Below are 25,873 nucleotides of genomic sequence, written 5' to 3'. Positions count from 1 at the left end.
CTGCTTCCATAGCCGCCACCATCCAGCCGAGCACCTTCATGCTGAATCGAATAAAGCGAGACGGAGGACGTAGAAGGCAGCGTTCCGCTCGTTGAAGAGCGATCGCCTTGTCCTAAGGGAGAAGAATCAAGCCCCGACGGGTGTTCAGGGACATGCCCAGGAAGGTGATGGATCGTGATGGGATCGCGGATGATTTGTCCGGATTCCCTAGCCACCCTAAGCGGGATAGGGTGTCCACAGTGATCTGTACGCTGGTTGAGCAGTCTTGGAAGGAGGGGGCCTTGATGAGGAGGTCGTCCAAGTAAAGGAGACGACCACTCCCCTGGCGTGAAGTACGCTCATGGTGGCCACCATGACTTTGGTGAAGACCCTTGGTGCGGTGGCAAGGCCGAAGGGTAGAGCTACGAATTGAAAGTGGGAGTCCTGAATTGTAAAGTGGAGGAACCTTTCGTGATCTGGGGCGATGGGTATGTGCAGGTACACGTCCTTGATGTCTATGGAGGCGAGGAATTCCCCTTAAACCATGGATGCAATAATGGACCTTAGGGACTCCATTCTGAATCTCCGTATGTGCACATGCATGTTTAGGTGTTTGAGGTCCAGGAATAAAAAACCCCCGAACTTCTCGTCGTCTGGGACAGGTATTATCACTCCTGCTGTTTGGAGACAGTGGATTGCTGGGAAAAAAGCTTTGCGTCGTTTTCGAGTCTTTGAGGGTTTTGAGAGAAAGAACCGACTCGGGGGTCGGGTCCGAAATTCTATGTGGTAACCGCTAGACACAAGGTCTCGAACCCATTTGTCGTCTGAGGCAGCAGCCCAGATGTGTTGAAAGAGCCGCAGTCGACCTCCTACAAAGAGTGTGTCTTCCGGGGCGCCGAAGGAGTCATGAGGGCGAGTCTCCCTAGTCCTGGACTGTTTCGGTCTAGGCTGTCATGACGAAGTGTGTTTCGGGGAGATCTGAGAAGGTCGGTCCCTGCGTAGTCCGCGGCTGGTGGCGGGGACAGCACGGGATGTCGACCAACCAAATGAGTTCCGAAAGGAGCGGAACGAGGACTGTGGACGTCTGATGAAGGACGTCCTGGACTTTAGCTGGGGGAGGTACTCTTTCCTCCCGTGGCGTCAGAAATGAGCTTGTCCAGATGTTCGCCAAACAAATCGGTCTGGAAAAAAGGGAAGGCCCGTGAGAGACTTTTTGGAGGCAGAGTCCGCTTGCCATTGTTGGAGCCAGAGAGGTCTACGGATGGCTATGGTATTTGAGGCGCAAACACCGCGCAGGTAGCAGCGTCCATGGAGGCCTGCATGAAGTACTCCGCCGCAGCGGCAATTTGAGCTGTTACCTCTGTGAAGGTATGAGGGAACTGGGATTCCTCAAGCGAAGTGTTAAGGGATTCTGCCCAGACCGAGATCGCCTTTGCGACCCACACAGAGGCAAAGGAGAGCGAGAGGGAGGAACCCGCAGCCTCAAAAGCAGAGCGGGCGAGGTGCTCCACCTGTCTGTCTGTCGGGTCCTTGATGGAGGAACCATCGGGTAAAGACAGGAGCGACTTTGTGGTAAGGCGGGAAACCGGGGGGGGGGGGGGGGTCGACCGAGGGCGGATCGGCCCAGCCCTTAGGGGCAGGTGAGGCAAAAGGGTGCCGGGACTCCATGAGTTTTCGGTTACCGAAGCGCCTGTCAGGCTTCTCCCTTTGCTTTGTGAGGATATCCTGAAACTCAGGGTGATCAGTGAAAACCTTTTGGGGTTTCCTTGCCCTCTTAAAGGAGACCGCATGGTCAGTGGGGGATCCTCCACGTGCAAAGTTTGGTTGATTGCTGCTATAAGGGAGTCTATTGCAGTTTGATCATCTGGGGAGGCTGAAACCAAGGAATCCTCCTGGTACAAACAGCATTCTCCCTCCAGCTCTTCAGAAGCCGTGGAGCATGTGGGAGAGGCCGTGTGCTCTTTTCCTGATCCCTGCAACCGGTGAAGCATGTGCCCGGATTACCTCAGAAGGATCCTCCATATGGGTATCCTCAGGCTGCGTTCCGTCCAGGGACCCAGAAGGGTGTGGAGGACGACATTGCATAGCCAGCACCAGGGTCTGTGACAGTTTTTCCATGGATTGGGACAGAAAAGGTGTTCATTCCAGTGGGCTGGGAGCCCTAGGCTCTGGGCTGACTGTTGTGGTGGTGGCAGGGGGGTCTTGGGGGGCTATAGGGCCACAGGACTCACAGAGAGAAGAGGTGTGTTTACGTGGTAGCTCAGCGTGGCAGGCGGTGCAGGCTGAATAATAGACTATGTGGGCCTTAGTACTCTTATTGCCCTTAGAAATCTGCATGTTCCTAATAGGAGTATGCCAGGAGGGGGAGCAATGCCCAGCAGAACTACAAGTGGGCAGCACCTTACCAGAATCAGCCGATGGCCCTGTCCTCAGGAAGGAGTAAGCTGTGTGGAGATCTTCCCACGCTTTCCTGGGGGGGCGGGGCTTAGCGCTAAAAGAGCGCGAAGAAGTCAGTGTGCCCCCCCCCTGCTGTGGGTAGTAAAAAACGGCGGGAAAGGAGCTTCTGATAGTTTTCATCCCTCTAGTCAGCACATAGCATGTCACTGGTGGTTATCAGCCAGCTTTTCTGCTAGATCAAATAAACAGAGCAGATAAAAAACAGCATGAGTCCCTGACCTCTGTGATTCTCTAGCCACCCCCTCCCCCCTCCCCCCTGGAAATTATCTGTGCAGGAGTTTGCAAACAGGAGGGACTCCCCCCCCCCCCCCCCCCCCCCCTCCTCCTCCAGCCAGCAAGCTAGGGAAAAGTTAACACTGTGTGTTCAGGATCTCTTCCTTGCAATAGCAGAGGACTTTTTCATAATAAATACTGTAAATTCAAGCTTCTGACAGTTTGCAGTCCTGGAAGCCTTCCCTGCACCGTCTTTTCTCCCTTTGTCTGGGAAATCAGTCAGGGGGGATCTCACCTTAAACACTGCTTCCATCCAGGCAGTGACAATAGCAGAGTCAGCTTGCTGTATCCGGTCACAACGGTGCTATATTCAACTCAGAGCCTGCAAAGAGGGGCTGAGGAATTGGGCTATAGGGGCACAGGCCTCTACCCTGGGCTTTGGAAAATCGGTGTCTGTGGAACCCGTCGTCCAGCCCAGGATCCAGCGTCGCGGGAGGGGGTACGTGGAGGCAATACTCCACGTTCCCGCCAGTTGATGGTAGTGGGAGATCGGTCCCAAAGGAAACCGACGCCCTCAAAAAAGAACAAACCTTGAAAGGAAGTGCCTCCTACAGACACTAAGCTAAAACTGAGGCTGCCTGGCCCGGCCAGGGGGTGTATACTGCAGAGGAGGAGCTATGCTTTTTGCATCTACTTAGTGTCCTCCTATGGATAGGCAGCATAACACCCATGGTCCTGTGTCCCCCAATGAGGCGTCAGAGAAACTTATTCTGTCATTATCCAGTTCTCCAAAGCAAAGAAATCTGTGTTTTATCCATATGGAAATAAACTCTCACTTGTGGCTGTATCCGCGCACTTGCAGTCCTCAGCTCCTGTCAGCACCGGCCCCACTTTTTGTTTGACAGTGGAGCTCTGAGGCGGCATCGTGCTAAGGCCGGGGCCACACGGGGACTACTGCGATCCTCGCATGACACTCAGCTCACACTGGCAGCACAACGGGAGCAGAGTGTCATTGCGACTGAGGTCCGATCATGCGATTGGACCACAGCTGCAGGGGGCGAGCCGGCATTGAGGAGGGGCAGGCCAGCGCTGAAGAGGGGGGGGGAGGGATTTATCTCCCTCTCTCCTCCGTTGCCGGCTATTGCCATTCTCGCTCTGCACTCGCGGTACACCGGTGTTTCGCGAGTGCAGTGCGATTTTTCTCTCGCCCCATAGACTTGAATGGGTGCGAGAGAAACAAGGATCGCATTGCACCCACAGCATGCTGCCATTGTTTTCTTGGTCCGTTTAGGGCTGAGAAAATAATCGCTCATGGGTGCTGACACACAGGCTAATATTGGTCCGAGTGGAATGTGATGTTTTATCGCATTCCACTCGCTCCGATTTTCATGCTGTGTGTCTTAGGCCTAAATCTCTGTCTCCATTGTCAAGCAACAAGCGGCAGCGGTGCCGAGGACTGCAAGTGCACCTATACGCCGACCCATGCACTTCAGAGCTTAATCGGCACAAGGATAAAACACATTTTGGTGCTTCATATGACGACAGAATAGGGATCTATCCTGCAGTACCTAGAGCTTCCTAGGAACATTTTCATGTACAGATAACCCTATAAATAAAAGGGGCAATACTTACCAGTCTGCTGAAGATAACCGGAATTCCACACATAAACATTACATGAAAATATTGAGGCAGACAGAAGCAGACTTTAGCTGGAATCTACTTACATTGTTTTCGGATGTATTTGCTTTTGTACATGGCGTCAAGGAAAACGTAATCACTGAACACGGAGCGCTCCAAAACCACCCCCTGACCTAAAGACGAAAAGGCAAACACTACAGTTATTTCCACTTTTATTAAACTAGTCCATTCTTTAAAAAAAAAAAAAAAAAAAAAGCTTACTAGAACATTCTACAAATGATTGCATTGGAGAACCCCTTTTCACTGCAGGCTGCTCCAGAGACCAAAAATCCAATAAAGAAAGCGACTGCAACAATAAATAAACCAAATATTCTTTATTAAATGAACAGAAAAAAAGACGATTTTGGGTACTCACCGTAAAATCTCTCTCGGAGCCTTCATTGGGGGACACAGGAAACCATGGGTGTATGCCGCTGACACTATGCTCTAGAAAAAACAGTTGGCTCCTCCCCATTACTATACACCCACCGACCGGAACTGAGGTGATCAGTTAGTGTAAAAGCAATAGGAAGAGAAACCTGAATCCCAGATCAGACTGGATCCACTGAAGAATCAAAAAAGGGGCGGGTGCTGTTGTGTCCCCAATGAATGCTCAGAGAAATAGACTTTACGGTGAGTACCCAAAATCTTCTTTTCTTTATCGCTTTGTTGGGGGACACAGGAGACCATGGGAGGTCCTAAAGCAGTCCCGAAGGGTGGGAAGAGAGGGACCTGAAAATAGGAATAGCAGAGACAAGATTCCCTGACTGGAACCTGTTGCTGGACACTGTAAAGAACCCTTTCCGGCTAGGTGTATGCTGCCGGGAAAAAAGATAAGATGGGTCCTGTGAATACCATGAAAGGGGAGTTGTTAGTTAAGTAAAAAACAGCTGAGAAGCTGAAGAGAGAAACCCAGCAGCTATGCCTTAGGAGACCCTAAATGTAGGAGAAGAGAGTCGGAGTACCAGAGAAGGCACTCTAACCTTAGTGGAGTACACGTCCAAAGATGGTAGACCCTAGGTTTAGAAGAAGAGAGTAGGAGAGCCAGAGAACGTGCTCTCTCCTCTTTGGAATATGCGCCCAAAGGAAACTGGAGAATCTAAGAAGACTGTCAGCGACAGGTCAAGGCCGAGAGGATCGGATTGACCCGCCTTGATATTTCGTTGGCGAACGTGTAAGAATGAGCGAAAAACTAAACCACCTGGTAGAGATGGGTGCAAGGACAAACAGAGGCTAACAGAGCCATGGCTATTTACCACACCAGAGTGAGGCTAAAAGGGAACTGACTGCCTAAAGAGAACGAAGGGGAATAAGGGAAAACATTAATAAAACACAACAATACAAACCTGAGGGGCTGAAAGTAGCCCTGTGTGTCCACCTCCTCGGGGACACTAAGCATAAACTGATCACCTCTACTCCGGTCGGTGGGTGTATACTAGTGGGGAGGAGCCAACTTTTTTTCTACAGCATAGTGTCAGCCTCCTAGAGCCAGCAGCATACACCAATGGTATTCTGTGCCCCCCAATGAAGCGATAGAGAAATAAATACATACTTAATATACAAGTTAATAGAGGAATGTCCTAATGTTACATAGGTGCTACTATGCAAAAAGATATGAATTAGCATTGAAATGCAGAGTATGAAAGGAATGTAAAAAGGATAAAGTGCCTAGAGCAGTTACAGAATAATCCTACTGGTTCAGCACAGCCCTTCTGAAAAAGCAGGATGCGAAACGTGAGTCAAGGGGCACAGTTTGGCTCATAACTGATGGTGTGTTGTACTTTCTTGGTATATGATTTGTCCTGGGGAAGAAGCCCTAAGGCTTTGAAACGCGTAGACAAATAAAATCATTCCTTCTACATGGATCCTCCTTTCTACGGCAGCGCGGTTTATTAACCCTTTTCTCTCCATATTTGAACTACTTTCTGTGCATGAACATTTTAGAGATGTGTTCTGTCCTTACTGCATAGGATTATTATGGATTTGCACAGTCCTTTCATACTTTGCATTTGAATGCTAATTTATATCTTTTTGCATAGTAGCACCTTTATACCATTTGGACATTAGTGCAAGCCTTACTGTTATGTCAATACTGATTAGCCGGTCCTTTATCAAATTAAATTTCATTCAATTTATGTGTTTATTTACTAGTGGTACCATACACCTTCTCCACTGATACCTTACAGATTTGAGCAATCTTTGTTACATGTTCTGTATATCATTATTGCTACTACCCATGCCATTGATTTGTGTCTTATGTGTAATCATACTTTTTTTTTCAGCATTAAATTTCACTCCCCTACTAACTGTGATTTATGTATTATTTTTTTCTGTTCACTTAATAAAGAATAATTTGGTTTACATACTATTGATAGGAGTCGCTTTCTTTATTGGATTTTTGTTTGGACTATGACCTCCTATTATTATAGGCCTTTTTTTCAGCTTTGCTCCAGACATCAGCTGCAGACAAAGACTGATGGTCCCCGACGTCAATTGCCCTAATTAAGAATGCCTTTCACAAGAAACATCATTTTCTAAGTATCAATTATATGGAACTTAAATCGGTTATTTTATACATAAAATCTACATATAGTGTAAAGTTCTATTCCACTTATAGTATGCTCTATAAATATATAACCGCCACAAAGTAACAACACACGTAATCTGACACATGGGAACTTCTTCCGGTACCATAAAAAGTCTAAATAAGGACGAAATCAGACATTTGTGAAACACGATCCAATGCGGAGGTTCTCCCACCCCTCTCATATCGTCACAGTTAGTTTCTCATGGTCATAACCATGAGTACCCAAGCTGCTGTAATGCCGTGCACATGAGGTATGAGACATGGCTATATCAGGAGAACTATAGAACATTTCTAATTGGAGGTATTCGATAATATTAATTAAATAATTAAATGTAATAAATTATTATTATTATACCTACTATATGTTAGGATAGTAACCCTTTAAAATCCTGCTATCAGTAACAGGGAGAAGGGAAGCAATCACTGACAGATATTTATCTACAGTGGACTGGGTACTGCTATTCTGTAGATTGTGGTGGAATAGATTGCCTTCATAAGAAAACCCTTTTCCTCTGCAGCCAATTTTCATTTTTGCACTTTCATTTTATCCTCTCCTTTCCAAGGGCTATAACCAATTAGAGGATTTTTATTTTTTTTTGCTGGTCAAATTGAACACTTTTGTTTTCCTCATCAACGGAGCTCTACTTGATACCATTCCTGGGATACATACAACGTTGTTACTGCTTATTATATTTTTCCTATGTAGGGGTGCATCCCCACCCCCCAAAAAAAGGAAGTTCTGGCATTTCAACCTTATTTTTCTCCTCCATTAAACCTCATGGTTTAATTAATTCTATATTTTGACATCAGCCTGTTACAGACTTAGTAATACCTAGAAAAGGGGGGGCGATTTGAAATGTATTTATTTATTTCGACCTGAGGGGGCATGAGCTCATGGTCATTGGATCACCTGTTTGATATACAGCAATCACAGGCGGATAAAAAGTGGCAGCAATGGGGGCTTTTAGTCACGACAACCCACCGGCACCCCATCACATCATGTTTGTGGTAGACAGCAGGATTTAAAGGGTTAGACAGCAGCCATAGGAGCTAGCTCTGGATGCTGCAGTTACAGGCTGTGTACTACAGTCGGCATTTGTCATATATAATGCAGACTACTGAGCCCGCTCCATACATGGGGACCGATGTAGGACATACTATTACATCCCACCTAGAGAAGGGGGGAAAATGATACCTTTTCAGTACCTGTGCTCAGCAGATGATTCAGGGCATCAGCATACTGCAGCATGCGCATACTGTACAACCAGATTTGCAGGCGGTACGAGTTTCCATCTGAGCATTTAGGGTCCTCATAGAATTTCTTCAGACTGTAGAGGCCGGAGAACTTGTCCGGCAGGATGTCCGTATGACCTGTGATTTTGTTTATATAGTTCTGATCAGCTTCCGGCATATATTTCATACCTGGGCAAATAGAGAGAAATCAAAAGACAGAGGACAATGTCATTACTTAAGCAGAATCTGATCAAGAAGCAAACTGCAACCATTCGCTCTCATCTCACCTAATTTTTCTGCCAGGGCTTGAGCAAGTTTGCCTTTGCCAGAAGCCAAGTTTCCATCAACGGTGACGATTTTGCTGTTTGGCCCAAACCGCTTGGTGGTCCTCTCCCCCAGCATGTAGGCCAGGTAGCCATATTGCAGACCGTGTCGTGAGCTCACATGGAGCCGGGCCTGTGTTAAACCCAAACGAAAAGGAAGAAGTCGAGAATTATTTAAGGGTTTTTCAGATGTTGCAGACTTTGCTGTGGAAATTCTATGGAATTGCTGCACATTTCATCCATGAGTTGCAAAGTGTGAAATCCATAGTGACATTAGCAGCATAAAGTGATAGGAGGACTTCAAATCAGTAACACTGGTCACTATACAAAGGACCTTCACTAATCAGTAACACTGGTCACTATACAAAGGACCTTCACTAATCAGTAACACTGGTCACTATACAAAGGACCTTCACTAATCAGTAACACTGGTCTGTATACAAAGGACCTTCACTAATCAGTAACACTGGTCACTATACAAAGGACCTTCACTAATCAGTAACACTGGTCACTATACAAAGGACCTTCACTAATCAGTAACACTGGTCACTATACAAAGGACCTTCACTAATCAGTAACACTGGTCTGTATACAAAGGACCTTCACTAATCAGTAACACTGGTCACTATACAAAGGACCTTCACTAATCAGTAACACTGGTCACTATACAAAGGACCTTCACTAATCAGTAACACTGGTCACTATACAAAGGACCTTCACTAATCAGTAACACTGGTCACTATACAAAGGACCTTCACTAATCAGTTACACTGGTCACTATACAAAGGACCTTCACTAATCAGTAACACTGGTCACTATACGAAGGACCTTCACTAATCAGTAACACTGGTCACTATACAAAGGACCTTCACTAATCAGTAACACTGGTCACTATACAAAGGACCTTCACTAATCAGTAACACTGGTCACTATACAAAGGACCTTCACTAATCAGTAACACTGGTCACTATACAAAGGACCTTCACTAATCAGTAACACTGGTCACTATACAAAGGACCTTCACTAATCAGTAACACTGGTCACTATACAAAGGACCTTCACTAATCAGTAACACTGGTCTGTATACAAAGGACCTTCACTAATCAGTAACACTGGTCACTATACAAAGGACCTTCACTAATCAGTAACACTGGTCACTATACAAAGGACCCTCACTAATCAGTAACACTGGTCACTATACAAAGGACCTTCACTAATCAGTAACACTGGTCACTATACAAAGGAGCTTCACTAATCAGTAACACTGGTCTGTATACAAAGGACCTTCACTAATCAGTAACACTGGTCACTATACAAAGGACCCTCACTAATCAGTAACACTGGTCACTATACAAAGGACCCTCACTAATCAGTAACACTGGTCACTATGCAAAGGACCCTCACTAATCAGTAACACTGGTCTGTATACAAAGGACCTTCACTAATCAGTAACACTGGTCTGTATACAAAGGACCTTCACTAATCAGTAACACTGGTCACTATACAAAGGACCTTCACCAATCAGTAACACTGGACACTATACAAAGGACCTTCACTAATCAGTAACACTGGACACTATACAAAGGACCTTCACTAATCAGTAACACTGGACACTATACAGAGGACCCTCACTAATCAGTAACACTGGTCACTATACAAAGGACCTTCACTAATCAGTAACACTGGTCACTATACAAAGGACCTTCACTAATCAGTAACATTGGTCACTATACAAAGGACCCTCACTAATCAGTAACACTGGTCACTATACAAAGGACCTTCACTAATCAGTAACACTGGTCACTATACAAAGGACCTTCACTAATCAGTAACACTGGTCACTATACAGAGGACCCTCACTAATCAGTAACACTGGTCACTATACAGAGGACCCTCACTAATCAGTAACACTGGTCACTATACAAAGGACCCTCACTAATCAGTAACACTGGTCACTATACAAAGGACCCTTACTAGTCAGTAACACTGGACACCAAACAAAGGACCTTCACTATTCAGTAACACTGGTCTGTATACAAAGGACCCTCACTAATCAGTAACACTGGTCACTATACAGAGGACCCTCACTAATCAGTAACACTGGTCACTATACAGAGGACCCTCACTAATCAGTAACACTGGTCACTATACAAAGGACCCTCACTAATCAGTAACACTGGACACTATACAAAGGACCCTCACTAATCAGTAACACTGGTCACTATACAAAGGACCCTTACTAGTCAGTAACACTGGACACTATACAGAGGACCCTCACTAATCAGTAACACTGGTCACTATACAAAGGACCCTCACTAATCAGTAACACTGGTCACTATACAAAGGACCCTTACTAGTCAGTAACACTGGTCACTATACAGAGGACCCTCAATCAGTAACACTGGTCAATATACAAAGGACCTTCACTAATCAGTAACACTGGTCACTATACAAAGGACCCTCACTAATCAGTAACACTGGTCACTATACAAAGGACCTTCACTAATCAGTAACACTGGTCTGTATACAAAGGACCTTCACTAATCAGTAACACTGGTCACTATACAAAGGACCTTCACTAATCAGTAACACTGGTCACTATACAAAGGACCCTCACTAATCAGTAACACTGGTCACTATACAAAGGACCTTCACTAATCAGTAACACTGGTCTGTATACAAAGGACCTTCACTAATCAGTAACACTGGACACTATACAAAGGACCTTCACTAATCAGTAACACTGGTCACTATACAAAGGACCCTCACTAATCAGTAACACTGGTCACTATGCAAAGGACCCTCACTAATCAGTAACACTGGTCTGTATACAAAGGACCTTCACTAATCAGTAACACTGGTCTGTATACAAAGGACCTTCACTAATCAGTAACACTGGTCACTATACAAAGGACCCTCACTAATCAGTAACACTGGTCACTATACAAAGGACCCTCACTAATCAGTAACACTGGTCACTATACAAAGGACCTTCACTAATCAGTAACATTGGTCTGTATACAAAGGACCTTCACTAATCAGTAACACTGGTCTGTATACAAAGGACCTTCACTAATCAGTAACACTGGACACTATACAAAGGACCTTCACTAATCAGTAACACTGGACACTATACAAAGGACCTTCACTAATCAGTAACACTGGACACTATACAGAGGACCCTCACTAATCAGTAACACTGGTCACTATACAAAGGACCTTCACTAATCAGTAACACTGGTCACTATACAAAGGACCTTCACTAATCAGTAACACTGGTCACTATACAAAGGACCCTCACTAATCAGTAACACTGGTCACTATACAAAGGACCTTCACTAATCAGTAACACTGGTCACTATACAAAGGACCTTCACTAATCAGTAACACTGGTCACTATACAGAGGACCCTCACTAATCAGTAACACTGGTCACTATACAGAGGACCCTCACTAATCAGTAACACTGGTCACTATACAAAGGACCCTCACTAATCAGTAACACTGGTCACTATACAAAGGACCCTTACTAGTCAGTAACACTGGACACTATACAGAGGACCCTCACTAATCAGTAACACTGGTCACTATACAAAGGACCCTCACTAATCAGTAACACTGGTCACTATACAAAGGACCCTTACTAGTCAGTAACACTGGTCACTATACAGAGGACCCTCAATCAGTAACACTGGTCAATATACAAAGGACCTTCACTAATCAGTAACACTGGTCACTATACAAAGGACCCTCACTAATCAGTAACACTGGTCACTATACAAAGGACCTTCACTAATCAGTAACACTGGTCTGTATACAAAGGACCTTCACTAATCAGTAACACTGGTCACTATACAAAGGACCTTCACTAATCAGTAACACTGGTCACTATACAAAGGACCCTCACTAATCAGTAACACTGGTCACTATACAAAGGACCTTCACTAATCAGTAACACTGGTCTGTATACAAAGGACCTTCACTAATCAGTAACACTGGACACTATACAAAGGACCTTCACTAATCAGTAACACTGGTCACTATACAAAGGACCCTCACTAATCAGTAACACTGGTCACTATGCAAAGGACCCTCACTAATCAGTAACACTGGTCTGTATACAAAGGACCTTCACTAATCAGTAACACTGGTCTGTATACAAAGGACCTTCACTAATCAGTAACACTGGTCACTATACAAAGGACCCTCACTAATCAGTAACACTGGTCACTATACAAAGGACCCTCACTAATCAGTAACACTGGTCACTATACAAAGGACCTTCACTAATCAGTAACATTGGTCTGTATACAAAGGACCTTCACTAATCAGTAACACTGGTCTGTATACAAAGGACCTTCACTAATCAGTAACACTGGACACTATACAAAGGACCTTCACTAATCAGTAACACTGGACACTATACAAAGGACCTTCACTAATCAGTAACACTGGACACTATACAGAGGACCCTCACTAATCAGTAACACTGGTCACTATACAAAGGACCTTCACTAATCAGTAACACTGGTCACTATACAAAGGACCTTCACTAATCAGTAACACTGGTCACTATACAAAGGACCCTCACTAATCAGTAACACTGGTCACTATACAAAGGACCTTCACTAATCAGTAACACTGGTCACTATACAAAGGACCTTCACTAATCAGTAACACTGGTCACTATACAGAGGACCCTCACTAATCAGTAACACTGGTCACTATACAGAGGACCCTCACTAATCAGTAACACTGGTCACTATACAAAGGACCCTCACTAATCAGTAACACTGGTCACTATACAAAGGACCCTTACTAGTCAGTAACACTGGACACTATACAAAGGACCTTCACTAATCAGTAACACTGGTCTGTATACAAAGGACCCTCACTAATCAGTAACACTGGTCACTATACAGAGGACCCTCACTAATCAGTAACACTGGTCACTATACAGAGGACCCTCACTAATCAGTAACACTGGTCACTATACAAAGGACCCTCACTAATCAGTAACACTGGACACTATACAAAGGACCCTCACTAATCAGTAACACTGGTCACTATACAAAGGACCCTTACTAGTCAGTAACACTGGACACTATACAGAGGACCCTCACTAATCAGTAACACTGGTCACTATACAAAGGACCCTCACTAATCAGTAACACTGGTCACTATACAAAGGACCCTTACTAGTCAGTAACACTGGTCACTATACAGAGGACCCTCAATAATCAGTAACACTGGTCAATATACAAAGGACCTTCACTAATCAGTAACACTGGTCACTATACAAAGGACCCTCACTAATCAGTAACACTGGTCACTATACAAAGGACCTTCACTAATCAGTAACACTGGTCTGTATACAAAGGACCTTCACTAATCAGTAACACTGGTCACTATACAAAGGACCTTCACTAATCAGTAACACTGGTCACTATACAAAGGACCCTCACTAATCAGTAACACTGGTCACTATACAAAGGACCTTCACTAATCAGTAACACTGGTCTGTATACAAAGGACCTTCACTAATCAGTAACACTGGACACTATACAAAGGACCTTCACTAATCAGTAACACTGGTCACTATACAAAGGACCCTCACTAATCAGTAACACTGGTCACTATACAAAGGACCCTTACTAGTCAGTAACACTGGTCACTATACAGAGGACCCTCAATAATCAGTAACACTGGTCACTATACAAAGGACCTTCACTAATCAGTAACACTGGTCTGTATACAAAGGACCTTCACTAATCAGTAACACTGGTCACTATACAAAGGACCCTCACTAATCAGTAACACTGGTCACTATACAAAGGACCTTCACTAATCAGTAACACTGGTCTGTATACAAAGGACCTTCACTAATCAGTAACACTGGACACTATACAAAGGACCTTCAGTAATCAGTAACACTGGTCTGTATACAAAGGACCTTCACTAATCAGTAACACTGGACACTATACAGAGGACCCTCACTAATCAGTAACACTGGTCACTATACAAAGGACCCTCACTAATCAGTAACACTGGTCACTATACAAAGGACCCTTACTAGTCAGTAACACTGGTCACTATACAGAGGACCCTCAATAATCAGTAACACTGGTCACTATACAAAGGACCTTCACTAATCAGTAACACTGGTCACTATACAAAGGACCCTCACTAATCAGTAACACTGGTCACTATACAAAGGACCTTCACTAATCAGTAACACTGGTCTGTATACAAAGGACCTTCACTAATCAGTAACACTGGTCACTATACAAAGGACCTTCACTAATCAGTAACACTGGTCACTATACAAAGGACCCTCACTAATCAGTAACACTGGTCACTATACAAAGGACCTTCACTAATCAGTAACACTGGTCTGTATACAAAGGACCTTCACTAATCAGTAACACTGGACACTATACAAAGGACCTTCACTAATCAGTAACACTGGTCTGTATACAAAGGACCTTCACTAATCAGTAACACTGGACACTATACAAAGGACCTTCACTAATCAGTAACACTGGTCACTATACAAAGGACCTTCACTAATCAGTAACACTGGTCACTATACAAAGGACCTTCACTAATCAGTAACACTGGACACTATACAGAGGACCCTCACTAATCAGTAACACTGGTCACTATACAGAGGACCCTCACTAATCAGTAACACTGGTCACTATACAAAGGACCCTCACTAATCAGTAACACTGGACACTATACAAAGGACCCTCACTAATCAGTAACACTGGTCACTATACAAAGGACCCTTACTAGTCAGTAACACTGGACACTATACAGAGGACCCTCACTAATCAGTAACACTGGTCACTATACAAAGGACCCTCACTAATCAGTAACACTGGTCACTATACAAAGGACCCTTACTAGTCAGTAACACTGGTCACTATACAGAGGACCCTCAATAATCAGTAACACTGGTCAATTTACAAAGGACCTTCACTAATCAGTAACACTGGTCACTATACAAAGGACCCTCACTAATCAGTAACACTGGTCACTATACAAAGGACCTTCACTAATCAGTAACACTGGTCTGTATACAAAGGACCTTCACTAATCAGTAACACTGGTCTGTATACAAAGGACCCTCACTAATCAGTAACACTGGTCACTATACAAAGGACCTTCACTAATCAGTAACACTGGTCACTATACAAAGGACCTTCACTAATCAGTAACACTGGTCACTATACAAAGGACCCTCACTAATCAGTAACACTGGTCACTATACAAAGGACCTTCACTAATCAGTAACACTGGTCTGTATACAAAGGACCTTCACTAATCAGTAACACTGGACACTATACAAAGGACCTTCACTAATCAGTAACACTGGTCACTATACAAAGGACCCTCACTAATCAGTAACACTGGTCACTATACAAAGGACCCTTACTAGTCAGTAACACTGGTCACTATACAGAGGACCCTCAATAATCAGTAACACTGGTCACTATACAAAGGACCTTCACTAATCAGTAACACTGGTCTGTATACAAAGGACCTTCACTAATCAGTAACACTGGTCACTATACAAAGGACCCTCACTAATCAGTAACACTGGTCACTATACAAAGGACCTTCACTAATCAGTAACACTGGTCTGTATACAAAGGACCTTCACTAATCAGTAACACTGGACACTATACAAAGGACCTTCACTAATCAGTAACACTGGTCTGTATACAAAGGACCTTCACTAATCAGTAACACTGGACACTATACAGAGGACCCTCACTAATCAGTAACACTGGTCACTATACAAAGGACCCTCACTAATCAGTAACACTGGTCACTATACAAAGGACCCTTACTTGTCAGTAACACTGGTCACTATACAGAGGACCCTCAATAATCAGTAACACTGGTCACTATACAAAGGACCTTCACTAATCAGTAACACTGGTCACTATACAAAGGACCCTCACTAATCAGTAACACTGGTCACTATACAAAGGACCTTCACTAATCAGTAACACTGGTCTGTATACAAAGGACCTTCACTAATCAGTAACACTGGACACTATACAAAGGACCTTCACTAATCAGTAACACTGGTCTGTATACAAAGGACCTTCACTAATCAGTAACACTGGACACTATACAAAGGACCTTCACTAATCAGTAACACTGGTCACTATACAAAGGACCTTCTCTAATCAGTAACACTGGTCTGTATACAAAGGACCTTCACTAATCAGTAACACTGGTCACTATACAAAGGACCTTCACTAATCAGTAACACTGGTCACTATACAAAGGACCTTCACTAATCAGTAACACTGGACACTATACAGAGGACCCTCACTAATCAGTAACACTGGTCTGTGTACAAAGGACCTTCACTAATCAGTAACACTAGACACTATACAAAGGACCTTCACTAATCAGTAACACTGGACACTATACAGAGGACCCTCACTAATCAGTAACACTGGTCACTATACAAAGGACCTTCACTAATCAGTAACACTGGTCACTATACAAAGGACCTTCACTAATCAGTAACACTGGTCACTATACAAAGGACCTTCACTAATCAGTAACACTGGTCACTATACAAAGGACCTTCACTAATCAGTAACACTGGTCACTATACAGAGGACCCTCACTAATCAGTAACACTGGTCACTATACAAAGGACCTTCACTAATCAGTAACACTGGTCACTATACAAAGGACCTTCACTAATCAGTAACACTGGTCACTATACAGAGGACCCTCACTAATCAGTAACACTGGTCACTATACAGAGGACCCTCACTAATCAGTAACACTGGTCACTATACAAAGGACCCTTACTAGTCAGTAACACTGGACACTATACAAAGGACCTTCACTAATCAGTAACACTGGTCTGTATACAAAGGACCCTCACTAATCAGTAACACTGGTCACTATACAGAGGACCCTCACTAATCAGTAACACTGGTCACTATACAGAGGACCCTCACTAATCAGTAACACTGGTCACTATACAAAGGACCCTCACTAATCAGTAACACTGGACACTATACAAAGGACCCTCACTAATCAGTAACACTGGTCACTATACAAAGGACCCTTACTAGTCAGTAACACTGGACACTATACAGAGGACCCTCACTAATCAGTAACACTGGTCACTATACAAAGGACCCTCACTAATCAGTAACACTGGTCACTATACAAAGGACCCTTACTAGTCAGTAACACTGGTCACTATACAGAGGACCCTCAATAATCAGTAACACTGGTCAATATACAGAGTACCCTCACTAATCAGTAACACTGGACACTATACAGAGGACCTTCACTAATCAGTAACACTGGTCCCTATACAGAGGACTCTCACTAATCAGTAACTCTGGTCACTATACAGAGGACCCTCACTAATCAGTAACACTGGTCACTATACAGAGGACCCTCACTAATCAGTAACACTGGTCACTATACAGAGGACTCTCACTAATCAGTAACACTGGTCACTATACAAAGGACTCTCACTAATCAGTAACACTGGTCACTATACAAAGGACTCTCACTAATCAGTAACACTGGTCACTATACAAAGGACCCTCACTAATCAGTAACACTGGACACTATACAGAGGACCCTCACTAATCAGTAACACTGGACACTATACAGAGGACCCTTACTAGTCAGTTACACTGGTCACTATACAGAGGACCCTCACTAATCAGTAACACTGGACACTATACAGAGGACCCTCACTAATCCGTAACACTGGTCACTATACAGAGGACCCTCAATAATCAGTAACACTGGACACTATACAGAGGACCCTCAATAATCAGTAACACTGGACACTATACAGAGGACCCTCAATACTCAGTAACACTGGACACTATACAGAGGACCCTCACTAATCAGTAACACTGGACACTATACAGAGGACCCTCACTAATCAGTAACACTGGTCACTATACAGAGGACCCTTACTAATCAGTAACACTGGTCACTATACAGAGGACTCTCAGTAATCAGTAACACTGGTCACTATACAGAGGACTCTCACTAATCAGTAACACTGGTCTATATACAGACGACTCTCACTAATCAGTAACACTGGTCACTATACAAAGGACCTTCACTAATCAGTAACACTGGTCTATATACAGAGGACCCTCAATAATCAGTAACACTGGACACTATACAGAGGACCCTCACTAATCAGTAACACTGGACACTATACAGAGGACCCTCAATAATCAGTAACACTGGTCAATATACAGAGGACCCTCACTAATCAGTAACACTGGTCACTATACAGAGGACTCTCACTAATCAGTAACACTGGTCACTATACAGAGGACCCTTACTAATCAGTAACACTGGTCACTATACAGAGGACTCTCAGTAATCAGTAACACTGGTCACTATACAGAGGACCCTCACTAATCAGTAACACTGGACACTATACAGAGGACTCTCACTAATCAGTAACACTGGACACTATACAGAGGACTCTCACTAATCAGTAACACTGGTCACTATACAGAGGACTCTCACTAATCAGTAACACTGGTCACTATACAGAGGACTCTCACTAATCAGTAACACTGGTCACTATACAGAGGACTCTCACTAATCAGTAACACTGGTCACTATACAGAGGACTCTCACTAATCAGTAACACTGGTCACTATACAGAGGACTCTCACTAATCAGTAACACTAGTCAATATACACAGAGGACTCCCACTAATTAGTGAGATCATAGCAACAGCTAACAGTTATACGTGTATACAGTACAGCTCCGATCACAGTGACAGCTATATGTGTATACAGTGCAGCCCCAATCACAATGACAGCTATATGTGTATACAGTGCAGCCCCAATCACAGTGACAGCTATATGTGTATACAGTACAGCCCCGATCACAGTGACAGCTATACCTGTATACAGTGCAGCCCCGATCACAGTGACAGCTATACGTGTATACAGTACAGCCCCAATCAGTGACAGCTATACCTGTATACAGTACAGCCCCAATCACAGTGACAGCTATACCTGTATACAGTACAGCCCCAATCACAGTGACAGCTATGCGTGTATACAGTGCAGCCCCGATCACAATGACAGCTATACCTGTATACAGTGCAGCCCCGATCACAGTGACAGCTATACCTGTATACAGTGCAGCCCCAATCACAGTGACAGCTATACCTGTATACAGTACAGCCCCGATCACAGTGACAGCTATGCGTGTATACAGTGCAGCCCCGATCACAGTGACAGCTATACCTGTATACAGTACAGCCCCGATCACAGTGACAGCTATGCGTGTATACAGTGCAGCCCCGATCACAATGACAGCTATACCTGTATACAGTGCAGCCCCGATCACAGTGACAGCTATATGTGTATACAGTACAGCCCCAATCAGTGACAGCTATACCTGTATACAGTACAGCTCCGATCACACTGACAGCTATACCTGTATACAGTACAGCTCCGATCACACTGACAGCTATACCTGTATACAGTGCAGCCCCGATCACAGTGACAGCTATGCGTGTATACAGTGCAGCCCCGATCACAATGACAGCTATACCTGTATACAGTACAGCCCCGATCACAGTGACAGCTATATGTGTATACAGTGCAGCCCCGATCACAATGACAGCTATACCTGTATACAGTGCAGCCCCGATCACAGTGACAGCTATACCTGTATACAGTGCAGCCCCGATCACAATGACAGCTATACCTGTATACAGTGCAGCCCCGATCACAGTGACAGCTATACCTGTATACAGTACAGCTCCGATCACACTGACAGCTATACCTGTATACAGTACAGCCCCGATCACAGTGACAGCTATACCTGTATACAGTACAGCCCCGATCACAGTGACAGCTATGCGTGTATACAGTGCAGCCCCGATCACAATGACAGCTATACCTGTATACAGTACAGCCCCGATCACAGTGACAGCTATATGTGTATACAGTGCAGCCCCGATCACAATGACAGCTATACCTGTATACAGTGCAGCCCCGATCACAGTGACAGCTATACCTGTATACAGTGCAGCCCCGATCACAGTGACAGCTATACCTGTATACAGTGCAGCCCCGATCACAATGACAGCTATACCTGTATACAGTACAGCCCCGATCACAGTGACAGCTATGCGTGTATACAGTGCAGCCCCGATCACAATGACAGCTATACCTGTATACAGTGCAGCCCCGATCACAGTGACAGCTATACGTGTATACAGTGCAGCCCCGATCACTATGCCTGGATGTAATTTTAATGCGGCTGCTGCAGTCACAGTGAGGAGTTTGGAGATGTCCGTAGATACACAGCACTGGAGGCTGCAGCACAGTCCCGGGGACATCTGTCAGAGACGCGGCCTGTGCACTGCCTGCACACATCATCTCCACACTCAGCACCGATCACTCCCGGACCAGTTCTCACCACGCACAGGATGCCGGTTCTCCCGGTACCGGACAGGCCCCGAAGCACCGTCCTCCCGAACATGTCTCTGCCCTTCCCGGGACAACCTGCGCCGGGATCCTCACAAGAACCGACGCACGAAAGTGACGTCACAGGCTGTCCACGCTGCTGCCTGTCTGTGCAAACCTCTGACACAGGGCTTGTTGGGTGCAGATTTTCTGCAGTGAAAAATCACTCGTGGCACGGTCACACTAAACAGCACATTCTGCGGCTTTTCCTGCAGAAATTCAGCAGATTTTTAGTAGATTTTAATTTTTTTGCAATTTAAATGGTGAAATCACTAGAAAATAGATTCTGCAGATGACAAATCTACTTATTATAGTTATTGCTGCTGTTTTTGGAATTTATTGATGATTTTTTTTTAGTCTGATAACGTGATAAGTGCAGCATTTCCATAGGTTTGGTGTAGCCTTTGTCACTGCAGCAAACCACTGAGCTCAGCATCTCGCGGCATCTCCATAGACAGTCACCAAGCTCAGTGATTGGCTGCAGTTGGGACATCAACGCTGCAGCCGATCAACAAGAATAAAACGAGCAGCAAAAATGCAGCAGTGGAGCTGTGGAGGCTGAGTGATGGTTTTTAAGGCTGTATGCCCACGATCTAGACACAGCGTGTCCTCTACTGTGGGGTCGTGAGTGCTGTCCGTAGCGTCTCTGCCCACGATTAGTGTTCGATCGGCTACGGTCTATCTCTCTGTTCTCCCTTTGGAGAACACTCACGGCTGCGCAACATAAATTGACATGCTGCAGCTCAGGAGGCCGCACCACAGGTCAGTTATTGCTGCAGGAAAAACAAGCACAGTGGGCAGGAGATTTCTCTAAATGCATCCACTGTGCTTGTACTGTACAACACAGCGGTTTAGACACAGTGATAACATGCTGCATCCAAAACGCTCTGAACCCTGATCATGGGCAAGCAGCCTTATTATTTTAATCTAGTACAGTACCATAGGCTGAAAAAAAGTTATTCCTGCAAAAATAACCAACTTTACCAATTGAATGAGTTGATTATATTTGTTTATTGTAGGCAAAGAATAACAATTTGCCATCTCCCCTCTCTAGGCGTGAATAATGCACATTTCTTTATGATATGCTCCCAAATGTAGCTCCATGTTTGGAGACTTATTGACTCCATTTACTAAAAAGAAAAGAGGTTTGGTGCGGTGTTAGGCCTCTCTCACACGTTTGGGTAAAAAATGCATGTGTTACATGGTCCATTTTGGACATCCGTATGGCCATCCGTGTGCCGTGCATGTGACATCATTGTGACCGGTACCAGAAAAAATGCATGATACCGCTGAAATCAATGTTTTTTATGTGTAAAAAATGTGCAAACCCAGAAATATGAGAGCTAGATAGCTAATAGATAGAGAATAGAGAGAGAGATCTCGATAATACAGTAGAAAGAGATAGATAATAGAAATGATAGATAGATAGATAGTACAGCTATTTAGCAGAGTTAATAATTTAAGAAAACAAAATGACATGGGGTCCCCCCTAACCGTCAGCTGTACCTTGGCTGGTTTTGTAAAAAAGAGGGGCTCCCACTCTGATTTTTTAAATTATTTGAAAAAAAAATGATGGGAAAAAAAACGGCATGGGGTTCCCTCCCCATTTTTCAAAACCAGCCAAGGGACGGCAGACAATTGGGGGCTGGTATTATTAGAGTGGGAAGGGCTATGGTTATTTGGCCCCTCCTAGGCTAATAATAGCAGCCCGCAGTCCCCCTTGAAGTGCAGAATCTATTAGATGTGAAAATTGTGGCTCTGTACTCGGCTTTTCACCTTGCCCTGGTGTGGTGGCAAACAGGGTAATTATATGGGGTTGATGCCAGTACAGATCAAAGTACTGCATGCTCTGATTTTTTACACACAGACCATCTGTGTGTGTAAAAACGTTCATGTGACCTAATATATTAACTTCAGGTGAATATGCTGTCTGCCTGCTACCCATCTAACCATCTTGCATACAGATAATACAAGGACTGATTATACGCTGGTCTGAATGAGCCCTTACTTTCAGGAGAGTAAAAAAGGAACCAAAGTCGATATCCCTTTATACTTAGCTGTCTAGATGGAAGTAAGTTGTTCATAAAAACATCTCAATTTTTTCTCCTTCTTTTATAAAATGCCAAAAACCCTGTCTCTGTGATTATTTATTTATTTTGCTCACTTACATAGCACCATTAATTCTACAGCGCTTTACAGACATCATCACCACAGTCCCCATTGGGGCTCACAATCTAAGGTCCCTATCAGTATGTCTTTGGAGTGTGGGAGGAAACCAGCCAAACACAGGGAGAACATATAAACTCCTGGTTCTTGGTTGGATTTGAACCCAGGACCCCAGTCCTGCAAAGAAACAGTACTAACCACTGAGCCACTTTGCTGCCCATCATGATATAGGTATAACATGCAATGAATATTTAAAAGTCTACTGTTAAAATGCCAAATTTTGTCGTGTAAAAAAAAAATATCTACAAGAATAATTTCAGGACTTTTTCTATCTTTCCTGTCACTCATAATGTGTACAAATCCATTGAGAAACAAACTAAAATAATTTTCATGTGGAAAATAAACCTAAAATAATGGTGTTGCATAGTTATGAACCCACTCTTATATTTGAGGATGTGGTTGTGTTAAAAAATGGCCACTCTTACAGTGCCTTAAAAAAGTATTTTTTCCACTTTTTTTCATGTTACACCCGCAAACGTAAACGTATTTGATTGGGATTTGTTGTGCTTTACCAACACAAAGTAGCAATCATTTGTGAAGTGTAAAAAAAATTACACATGATTTTATAAATCTGAAACTTGTGACATTATTTGTATTCAGGCCCCTGTAGTCTGATACCCAAAATAAAATCCAATTAAAATACCAATTGCCTTCAGAGGTCAACTTATTACTAAATTGAATCCACCTGTGTGCAATTTATTCTCATAATTATAAGCCTCAAAGGTTTGTTTGAGAACATTAGGGATCAAGTGGTATCATGAAAACCAAGGAACACACCAGAAAAGTCAGGGATAAAGTTGTGGAGAAGAATAAAGCAGGTTTAGGTTATTAAAAAAAAAAAAAAAAATAAAGCCCAAGCTCTGAACATCTCACAGAGTTTGCAGTTGTCCAAACTGTATAAAGCCCCGTGTATAAAGCAGGGCTTTATACACACTTGCTCAGGTTAATACTGCTGGCTGTGCAGATTCTCCCTTACCCTGCTAGGGTTAAGTAGATCCTCTGGTCTCCTGAACTCTGAATGAAAGCTATAGGAAGCTGTTCTGTATTGGTAATTGCCTCTGCTATAAAGACTTCTCTCTCAGCCCAGGTAATCGCCAGTGATAGTTTCTTCTTAGCTTGTCTCTAGAGGGAACCTGTGAGCTGAGGACCAGGAAGCCAATCAGAGGACATTTGCTGTGTTGCGTTTTTCGCTTCCTTAGTCCTTTTTGATTTTGCTCCTCTGGTCTGTTCCTCATAATTACCTCTTGTCATGTGGACTGCTTTATATGATTGCTGTTTATTTTCCCCATCAGTCTAATCCTTTCTGTGTCTTTAACCTAGCTCAGGACTAGCATTGTCGCTTCCCTGCGTACTATGCAGGGCTGAGGGCAGGGAAAGACAGGGATAGGCACATGATCGATGACGGGGTAAAACAACTCGTATAGGGATGTAAGAGAGTGCAGGGATCCGCCTCAGGTAAGTTTAGGAGGTGACCCTGCTCTCCTTTCCCTAGCGCCAGGGTCCACCCTTGTGTCATGTATCCTGTGTGTTTCAGAACTCGCCGGGGGTTCCCGTGTACCTGGCAGAACACCAGTAGTCACTGTGTGACAGACATTACCTAGAACTGGACATTCCTGAAAAAAATGATTAAAAGAGAAGAATTGGTCAGGGAGGCAGCCAAGAGTTTTACAGCAACATTAAAGGAGCTGCAGGAATTTTTGGTAAGTACTGATTTTGCACTGCATCTGACAACAGTTAAATTGGAATGCCTATGTCAAAATACTGACTAAGGCAAGCAAAGCAACCAGAGGTCATATAAAATATATGAAAGCAAGAGTGTCTTACATCAGGGGAACAAAAGCAGGGGCCTGTTCCAAATTCAGAGAGGATCAAATGGTATGGCAATATTCAAGTTAATATGTCAAGGGGCATGCAAAAAAAAACCAATTATCAATATGTGCACAATTAGTACTAAAGAGCGCAATGCACCACAAATAAACCATAAAATGTTGTAAAAAATATACTTTGGTCCCTATGTGTAGGGCAGATCCCATATCCCTTCGCCCAGGGGGCGTGAGCAAGCGGGTCAAATCACAGGTCGTGAAAAAACAATCTTAATAAAAAATCCTTAACTAATTTACACAAAACTCCCAAACATCTAAATCTTTTACTCCTCTCTACTAATTTTGGCTTTTTTTGGAGACATTTATACTATACCAGTAGATTTTCGTGGACCCTCTTCAGTCTTCCTCATTTAAAGTTACTCGTTATCCTTCAATGCTTCCGTTTTTTTACAAGGATGAACAAAAGGCTTATGACAAAATATTTTAAAATATAGCACATTTTTATTCAGATCCCACCTCTAGCAACTAAAGAAATGTATACTTCATTCTTGATATAAAGTCTTTTAAAGTGATCCCTTTACCTTCTTTCTGACAAATTTGCAATCATTCTTTTGAATGATGAATGATGTTGTGTATTGCTTTTTAATATTTAACATTGACTGTAGCTCTTCAGCGACTAATAGGTTTTGTATCCTTTGTTTCATATGAATGGAAAATATGTGTTGGTGGCAGTTACAATACATGTAGTTTTGTAACCTGAAGATGGTCCTGGGACTGAGGCATCACTTCAGCTTCTTAAATAATTTACAAAAGGTGTCAGTTGCTGTCAGAGTTA

General features: G+C 43.7%; 1 protein-coding gene across 2 annotated transcripts in view; it reads right to left on the bottom strand.

Annotated features, from left to right (window-relative positions):
- The window catches only part of NDUFA10 (NADH:ubiquinone oxidoreductase subunit A10), a 49,460-nt gene extending 28,390 nt beyond the window's left edge, over window positions 1-21,070 (bottom strand). The window contains exons 1-4 of one of the 2 annotated variants that reach the window (XM_075317456.1): window positions 20,943-21,070; window positions 8,434-8,602; window positions 8,120-8,335; window positions 4,374-4,460 (exon numbers count right to left, since the gene is read on the bottom strand). In XM_075317456.1, coding sequence (XP_075173571.1) covers window positions 4,374-4,460; window positions 8,120-8,335; window positions 8,434-8,602; window positions 20,943-21,005 — 535 coding nt within the window. In that variant the 5' untranslated portion in view covers window positions 21,006-21,070. The remainder of the gene's footprint in view (window positions 1-4,373; window positions 4,461-8,119; window positions 8,336-8,433; window positions 8,603-20,942) is intronic. The other variant, XM_075317457.1, reaches the window with a different exon arrangement.
- Window positions 21,071-25,873: the final 4,803 nt, after the last annotated feature.

The sequence above is a fragment of the Anomaloglossus baeobatrachus genome, chromosome 7 (genome assembly GCF_048569485.1).
Source record: "Anomaloglossus baeobatrachus isolate aAnoBae1 chromosome 7, aAnoBae1.hap1, whole genome shotgun sequence".
Classification (NCBI taxonomy): domain Eukaryota; kingdom Metazoa; phylum Chordata; class Amphibia; order Anura; family Aromobatidae; genus Anomaloglossus; species Anomaloglossus baeobatrachus.
Note: the sequence above shows the minus strand (reverse complement) of the source record. Positions and strands in the feature narration are given on the sequence as shown.